Genomic DNA, 8,778 nt, shown 5'->3' with positions numbered 1-8,778 from the left:
TTTTTTTTTTTTTTGCTTCTTCTTCCTTCCCAATTGCTTTTCCCTGCAGTAATTGTTTTAAGAGCGCAACTTGGAAAGGTTTTAGCACTCTGTTGAGCAGCAGGGAATTGGGGCACATGAGGAAACTCGGATTTAGCGTAACTGTACCAGCAGATGTGGCTGCCTTGCCTCGAGCCAGTCCTTGCCTCGAGCCAGTGGTACTTTAGCAGGGTTTCTGATACGCCAGGTCTCGCTCAGGCGGCGTGGAGCAATCAAGTGTAAAAACAAGGTTTGTGTGGGTGGTTTTAAATAGACACCTCGGGAGGGCTGCTGCTTTCAACCCTCCAGTCGAGGCTTCCTATACAAAGTCTGTAGTTTTCTTGCAGATGCTGGGATGTGCTTGGGAGGCCAAGGCCTGGTTTTCTTTGGGTTTATTTGTTGTCAGGTTGCACGTGTGTGTGGGTGGGTGGTGGTGGTGGTTCCTTTTACTCCGCAGGGTTCAGAGAGTTGGGAATTTTTATTCGTCTTGCCTTGATTTAGAGTGGAGTTGAGGAGCCTGGGTCATAGGGTTTTGTGAGGGTGACTTTGTGCTAAGGACATCTGGAGGAATAAAACTGACTGACACTTCTGATTTGAGCTTCACTGAGCTGTTTTGGACCCAACTTGACAATTTTGGTGGGGGTGAATGGGTCAGAGCTGTAAATCTTTCTCCATGTTGTCAACACCCACACAAGTTCACTCAGCCTTTCAAAGGGGCTATCCCAGCTCCTGTGAAAATTCATTAAAGGATAAAAGATTTGACACTGCAGGTCCCCTCCCACTGCCACATGAAATTCGAGAGCCAAAATGTGTCTGCGTGTGTGTCCCAGTGCTTTTTCTGACAGGTGATCCTTTTTGCAGCCTGGCTGGAGGGCTGCTGCCTTGACCAGGCAACCCAGAGGTGTCAGTGCCTGTCTTCCCATTGATTCCCATAGGCTTTGGAGCGAGCCTGGCTTGCCTTGTGGAGCACCAGAGAAAAGCATTTCTGTACTTTTTTTAAATAAAGCAAACACAGCAGGTGAGGTCTTATTTTTAGAGGGACCGAGGAGTTGGTGTGATTCCAGCAGGGTATACGAGCACTCTAAGTGGCCCACCCTCTCGCCGCTCGTGTCCTGGGACTGACCTCTCCGATCCTTCTTAGGGTTGTCTTTGCTTTTAGAGGCTGCCGTGTGTCTTAATGGGGCAAAGAAATACCGACCTCCCTCAACACGTTTGCGTGAGGGGTCAGGAGAGGTGTGGGGGCAATGGGGGGAAGGAATCCGCCTTGGAGTTGCAGCCTGGCTCTGAAAGGGTTAAAGCTCCTCCGCCAAGACATAAAGCAAGTTCAACGTGTTGTGGGAATATCACTTGCCAGTAGACTCCAGTCACCACAATTTCTGATTTAACAGCTTAACTTGCTGTTAACTTTCCCTGATATACTCCAGGTTTTGGACGGGAATGCAGAAAGGAGAGAGGAACAATAAAGAAAGGAGTTAAGTGAGGCTACTAAAATGGACTTAAATCCCTTCCCTGGGTCCTGCCAGCTGTCTTTAGAAGAGTTAAGCAAGATTGCATTTCCTTTTTTTTATGCAATAAATCAAATGTTTCTGGGCTGCATACCAAAATTTGTGCAATACGTTCTTACTCCCCGGTGGGGTGAGTAAATGGTACTGAATACCCCATTCACCTTTTTCAGCTTGATTTTTCCACAGCTACGGTAGTCCTTGCTGCAGCACCGATAGACACGGGGTGCAGGCAGTGCTCCCCTGCCTGCCCCAACCCCTGCCCCGCAGGCAGAGGAGGCAGGCATCTCTCCCTGCTTGCAGGATGGGAGGCGGAAAGGTGACCCCCAGCGTGGGGCGGAGTGGGCTGCTGATGGGGACGAGCAGTGAAGACAAAAAAAGTGAGGGCTAAAAATAGCAGCAGCATTGCCAACCTCAGCCATATAAATGTCATGCGAGCCAGGTGCCAAGAATTAGGATTTTTTTTTTTTTTTCAAGCCTGAGCTAAACAGCAAAACCCCTGGTCCTGGGTCAGTTTTATTTGCCTGACAGCTCGATGGTCAAAAGTTTTGAAGATTGCTTCTTCCAAGCTGTGGTTGGAAATCTCATCCTTTCTCATTTAGAGGAAAAGGGAGGCTCTGTGGCAGCTCCTCTCCCTTCAGGTACGGCTGTGCACCTCATCCCAGTGCCGCTGCCCAAGGTGCAGCCCCAGGTTTTCAGCTGGCAAGGCACCTGCCTCTCATCACCGGCCTCTGCTAGCCCTTTCCTACTTGGCACCTTGGGGTGTCGTGGCGCAGCGAGGCTGCCCATGGGCAGGGGTGGCACTCGCTTGACAAGTGGGAGGTTGGCTTGGGCCTGTGTCCTGCCCCTTCATGACAGCTGTTCTCGAAACCGGGTCAGCTCCCGCCATCCTGGGGCTGCCCTCTGAGAGGAGCAACGCAGAGAGATGTTCAGCATCTCTCACAGGCAAGCATCGGAATAGCGAAACATCACTCTGCCCGCTTTGTTCTGGAGGGGTGGAGGGTGATGGAGGCTGGGATGTGCAAACTGGGGTTTTCCCCTCCTGCACATGCTGCTGGGTTTAGGCTGATGACTTTTTGCCATGCTCCCTTTTAAACACTGCACTGGTCCACAGAGAAGTGAGATTCTTTTTAATTTTTGTTGTCCAAATCCAAATTTTGCAGACTGGGCCATCTGTCAATTCCCTCCTACGTTGTTCTGTTCATATTAAATTGTAATGAAGGCCAGACTGAAGAAGGAATTAGGTCAGACAGGAGGTTTAGTCTCCATTTTTGGGGAGATGTTTGTTGCCTAAGAGAGGCACCGTGGTTTGGTTGGCTCAGCACAAGCCTGGATGCAAGGGATGCCTGAGCTGTCCTCCGAGATTTGGCAACTGGGCCTTTTAGCACATTGTGGCTTCTTGGCCCCTGACTCCACAGCAGCTGGACAGGAATCGTTGATCCAGCTGATTCTGCAGCAAATGCTGAAAAAATCCTGTTCTGGCCTCAGGCGGGAGGGTGGCTCCACTGCAGACCTGCCCTCGGACTCGCTCTGGCTGCAGCCGTGCTGAGAGGACCGTCTCCCTTGGTGTGTCCATGCTGGCTGGGGGATGCTGAGAAGTTTTTGGGGGTTCCTGGCCATGGGTACCGCCGTGTGTGTTGCGAGAGGGGAATACACAGTGGCAGCATCCTGCACATAGCAGCTCGTGGCCAAGCTGTGTCCAGTGGCAGCTTGGCTTTGTATAGGGACCTGGGGGCATGGGGGAAGGCAGGAGAGGGATGTGAAGGATGGAGAGCAAGGCAGACTCTGCTGGCAAGGAAAGGCAAGCAGCATGCTTCAACGGCTTGTCTGAGCCTCTTCTGTGCCGGGAAAGCTGCTCTCAGGTGCAATTCCCAGGATGGTACAGGGCACCTGTGCAACCAAGAAATTCCTCTTGCATCACCCTCTTGCATGCTGTGTGGGGTCTGAGCACTCATTAGAAGGAATTCACACCTCAGGTTGTTGGGCACCCGGCATGTCTCGCACTGCTGTTCCCACTGCCCTTGGTTACAACTGCATCCTGATCACACTGGAGCTCTGCCAGCACGTGAGGGGGAATGGTATCCAGCAGGCTGATTCCGCACGCTTTGGCAAGAATAGACCTTTGTTGGGTGTAGCCTCTCTCCTGATGGACACCAGACCTTGTCCTTTAGGAAAGGTCCTGCTTACCTCTCACTGCTTTATTCCCGTTACCTCCTGTGTGAGAGAGGCTTTCTAATAAAAAGTGAAGGGTTGTCCAGCTGTCCCACAGCTGAGGGTTCTGTCCCTGTCCTAACGCTTGGAATAGAAACCAAAACCAGTGCTGTCCCATATTTCCAGTGGAGAATGAAGGCTTGGAGGGGTTCATATGGCTTCGACTCACGATGCTGAGCAGGATTTGGCCATGACAGCTGAAGCCACATGCAACCTGTGCAGCTGACACGGTTGTGCCACTCTGTTCTGGGGAGCAGCTCCTGCTCCAGCAGCCGTGATGGAGCAGGTGCAAGCTCTCCTGCAAGGGTGCTGCTCATCACTCCTGAGGAGTAGGAGAGGGGAAGGATCTATTGAAAGGTCACTGGGATGCACTGTGGCCAGTGACAGCATCCCAGGAGCCTATTTGCCTTTGGGTGAAGCCTGGGGGCTTTACCTGTGCAGTCAGTAGGGCAGTGCCAAAGCGAGAGGGAAGGGCTGGGTTGCAGCTTCATCAAGCTGGAGAGAGACTGCAGCACTGGGTAGTAAATAAAGGTGCTTTTTGCTTTGCTGCCCAGTTTCTCATTACATAGCTGGAGGAGGGAGCAGGGAGATGCCAAGGTGACTGTGGTGGAAAGGGCTGGCAGTTGATGTGAGTGTAAAAAGGGGACTTCATCGCATTGCACACCTCCATGTTAGTCCCAGGTGACAGCACTGGGGCCATTCCTGTCCTTGCATCTTCAGGGGGGCTTCCTGGATGGAGTTATGGGGTGCATGGGCATCCTACAAGAGCTCACAGTGGAGGCAGGGAAGGCTGCCTGGGGCTTCCTTGTGCCTGCGGTGCAGGTTGTGCAGAAGCAGATATTTTCCGAGGAGTGTAGGGTTTTTTCCACAGAAGGTATCAGGTCTCCCCAGCATCAGATATCGTCCCGTCAACAAAACCTCGCTCACCCCTTACTTCAGAGCATCTCACCCCTTTCTTTAGACTGGATGTGGAGGAAAAGCTGCAGTTGTCACCCGTGCCACTGAGCAAGCCCCTTCTGGTGGGTTGGCTCTGGTTTGGAGGAGACCAGTGCGCAGTCTGCTCGTTAGCCACAGCCCTCGCAGCCAGCATGAACCTAATTGGGGACAGGGGATTATTTGGGTGTCCTGAGGTCCCACGTCAGTGGCTTTGGTGTCAGCACTGGCTGATGTGCATCTGCCGCCCCAGCAAGGAGCTGCTGGTGCTACCTGCACCCTGGGGACACCAACAATCAGGAGCTGTGCCAAAAAAAGAAGAAGAAAAAGGTGATAAAAAAAAAGAAAAAGGAAAGGGAGTGGGATCATTGGTCTCTTGGCAGCTGGGATTCTGGTTGCTGATGCTGCTGCACCAGGGACATGGCAAGCAGCACAGGTGATGCTGTGGTCATGGTGGGGAGGCCCAGTAAACACCCGTTGGCAACTTAATTAAAAAAATGAGGGGCAAAAGTGTTGGTGGCAAAACACTGCAGCTTGGCAGCATGGTGCAATCGCAGCCCAGTGCCATCCCTTGGCTCCTTGTGTAATATAGACCAAAGCCCCCTCAGGTGAGCTGAAGGGGCTGGTGCTACTGGAGAAGCTGGTCCTGGTCACATCACTTGCTGATTTGAGCCCAGTTTGTTCCCAGGGCTGCTGCCTCTCTTGTCCAGAGCTCTAGAGGGGTTTTGCCAGCCTTGCTGGTTTCTGCCAGCACAGACTGAGCAACACAACAGGCATGGAAGCTCGTGCAGGGGCTATGCCCCCTCAGCCCACCTAGACCTTGCAGCCTCTGTTTTGGCTTTTCTTGCTGCTGATCCCTGTGCTCTCACCGCTCAGAAGAGCTCATAACTTGTAAGCATGGTGCATTTCTAGCAATGATGATTTGAGCTATGTACTAGTAAAAAATTGGTAGCAAGGGTGCTTTATTGCTGGCAGGACCATAGCGGGGCCCCAGGAGGGCTGGGCTAATTTCCTGGCTGCGCTGCAGACTTCCCCCGTGACCTTGGGCAAGTCATTTAATCTATCCTGGGCTTCGGCTCCATCTCTGAGCATCCCGGGGGGGTGAGGTAATATTCATTAACTGATATTATTCTCGAGTTGCTCAGATGCTATGGTGATGAAGGCTGGATGTGAAACCCAGTGTCTTAGCTAAGCATTAGCAGGGAGCAGAGATGCTCCTCTTGAGATTTAGCATTGCCCTGTGGTGGCTGCTGTTTTGCCACACTTCCCCTCTTCGTTTTGAGCTGACCCATCTGGCCACTACCTCTATTTGGCTGGATATATACAGTGATGCTCATCTCTGAGGGACTATAAAGCCTGGAACCATCCATGGGCTTTGCCTCATCCAGTGAGGCAATAGCACGGTCACTTTACACCTGCAGAAGCTGATACGGAGGTAAAGCTGTTTGCCAGAGCTGAGTCAGGGGAAATCTTTGGGTTAGTTAGCAAATATCCAGGGAGTTTCTTTTTTAATCCTCTGTGCTGGCTGATACCCCCTTGGCCCTCCTTGGTGATGCCTCAGGCACGTTTCCTGTGGGACCGCTCTGCCCCTGAGGGATGTCTTCGGTCCCAGCTCTCGTCAGCAAACACGGCTCATGCAATCAGCCCCTCGATTGCCCGAGCTGCAGCCATGCGGGTCTCTCGCACGCCTGGGGTGAAGGCTGCCGATCCCTGGAAAAACCCAGCTTTCCTCAAAAGCAACTCTAGGAGAAGTTGAAAGTTCATTTTTTTTTCTGCTTTGGCAGAACATGTGTTCAGGTAGGGCATAAAAAACTGTCATCAGAAATGGAAAAAAAACCCCTGATAATAATTTGAATTATATAAAATATATCTATATGGAACAAAAAATCACACTGCCAAAAGAGCAGAGGAAATACAAGCCTTTCAGAGGTAAGCTGAAGTGGGATTTTCCAATGGAAAAACTGCTTCAATGCAAACCTTGTCTGGCCGGAGAGGCTGACCAGTGGGGCGAGCGCAGGGAGCCAGCCTCACACCAGTGGCCTCCGGGGCACTGCTGGTCCTTCCCTGCAGCATCCTGACATGTCCGGGCATCAAGCCCCAGGCGTGCTGCGGATGTGTGTGTGTGTGGGTCACTGCCTGGGGAAGGGGGCAGAGAGGGATCTCTTGCACCATGTTAACGCTGTGCCTCTGTCCCCAGGTGCAGAGGATGTGTGCGGCAAGGCGGATGCTGCTGCTGCTGCTGGCTTTCCTGGCCTACGCGCTGGATTCGGCTGCGGCGTACGGCACGGCGGAGACCCTCTGCGGCGGGGAGCTGGTGGACACGCTGCAGTTCGTCTGCGGGGACAGGGGCTTCTACTTCAGTAAGTGCCAGGGGGCTGCCGGCAGCGGGCAGGATTCTGCCCTCACACCTTTCCTTCGGTGGAGCCAGGCTGGGAGGGAAAGGAGGGGTTTTCCAGCCCGGTGCTTTTTTGTGATTGCCTTGTACACAGCGGTAGGCCAGGAGAGGAGTGAGAAAAGTGATGTGGTCAGGGTGACATGCACCCACCTCGTGCTGGTTTTGGGAACAGTCTAGTCCTATGGATCCTGCATTTGATGCTCAGGAAAGTCAAATATTGCTGGGGAGCCAGAGGTGGTTGGCTCACTGGCGATGCGGGCAAGTCATTAAAATAATGAGGATGTCTGCAGCCATTTCTCTGCTGAGCTTAGGCCCTGGCTTATTTTTAAACCTTGCTGCCTAATTGCTGCATCCTGGGAGCAGGCAGGGAGGTGAGCACTCCTCCTTTCTGGGTAGGCTTTGCTTGTAGCAGCAGCTTCTAGGCTGCTCCCAAAACACGCTTTGTGTCCTCCTGGCTACCTGCTGCCGAACCTGTCACTGAAGAGGGATGTCTTACCCTTCTGTAGTGCAGCTATTGCCAACAAATGCAGTGCTGCTGTGATCCACAGACTGCAGGTGGCTTCAGGACAGTTGGCTGGGGCAGGCTTTCCGCCGGGATGCTTTGGAGGTTTGGATCATTGACAGTACAATGGATTAGCTGATAAACGGGAGGAGGAGTAAACCAGTAGCGATGGGCAAAGGTGCCTTGAGTGTGACGCCTTGTTCTGGTGTTTTGGTTCCCTGTTCTCCTTGGGAGAGGGAAGACCCTGTGTCCTGCTGCCCACTGAGGACTGAACTGCAGTGACTGACTACAGGAAAGACTCAAAGACAAACAGGGAGAAAGAGGACGAAGATACCAACTGCATGTGGTGCCATGTATTTGGTATTCTTGCCTCTGCCTTTTCCCCGGGAAAAGGAATTAAAAAGTCACTTTCAAGTAACAGGATGTTTTTTTGAGCAGTGGAGTTGAAAGCCATCCTCCCTCTCATTCCAGTCTGCCTGTGCAGGGAATGGAGCACTGAGAAGTTAGGAGATGAGAAGAGGTGCAGCCATCCCACGTCCGGCAGCAGCCAGGGTTTAGGCTGTGTGATTTTGGGCAGGCAGTTGGGCTGCAGGAGGCTTTGCAGCTAGCTGGGGGTGATCGCCCTGCCCTGTCCCAGCTGAGCAGCAGGATGTTTTCATGGCCCCTCAGGTGCTAGTGGCAGGCAGCACTTTTGGGGATGCCCTGGCATGCTTCCTTCCTCTTCTGAACTGAGCGGTGAGGGTTTGCAATTTAGCTGCCTTTCTGTTCTTACGTCCTCCTTCCAACTTTCCTCTGCCTAAAAGCCCCATGCTGGAGCTCAGCTGAGGTGGCAGGTCCCGGGCTGGCCTTACCAGCATGGGAGGAGGCGAGCTCCTCTCCCGCTCGCACACCTCTTCCTCTATATGTAGAGGAGCATCCGTATCCCCCCCATGGTTTCTCTTCCCTCCTTCCCATCTCTGGAGATGAAAGGGAATGGGGCTTTTTTTTCATGGACAAACTGACCTCCTTTCACCTCAAATAACCCAGCCACCCAGGCCAAAATAAAAACACTTCCAAAGGCAGACAAGTTGCTTGGTGCCAAGTGGCTGGTGTGGTGCTTGCAAGGGGATTCTTGATTTTATTTTTGGTTTTTGTCCTCTCTCATCTCCATCTTCAAGGCCAGGCTGGACGAGGCTTTGAGCAACCTGGTCTAGTGGAAGGTGTCCCTGCCCATGGCA

The 8,778-nt window shown here is 52.6% G+C and overlaps 1 protein-coding gene across 1 annotated transcript; it reads left to right on the top strand.

The window, feature by feature from the left end:
* Positions 1 to 3,513: 3,513 nt before the first annotated feature.
* On the top strand, positions 3,514 to 7,024 carry LOC104514148 (insulin-like growth factor II; the record flags this gene model as incomplete). The annotated part of the gene is made up of 2 exons (XM_010157719.1): positions 3,514 to 3,585; positions 6,862 to 7,024. Coding segments are annotated over exons 1-2 (235 nt in total), but the record flags the coding sequence as incomplete, so codon positions are not given.
* Positions 7,025 to 8,778: the final 1,754 nt, after the last annotated feature.

This window comes from Eurypyga helias, unplaced genomic scaffold (genome assembly GCF_000690775.1).
Source record: "Eurypyga helias isolate BGI_N326 unplaced genomic scaffold, ASM69077v1 scaffold41708, whole genome shotgun sequence".
Taxonomy (NCBI): domain Eukaryota; kingdom Metazoa; phylum Chordata; class Aves; order Eurypygiformes; family Eurypygidae; genus Eurypyga; species Eurypyga helias.
Note: the sequence above shows the minus strand (reverse complement) of the source record. Positions and strands in the feature narration are given on the sequence as shown.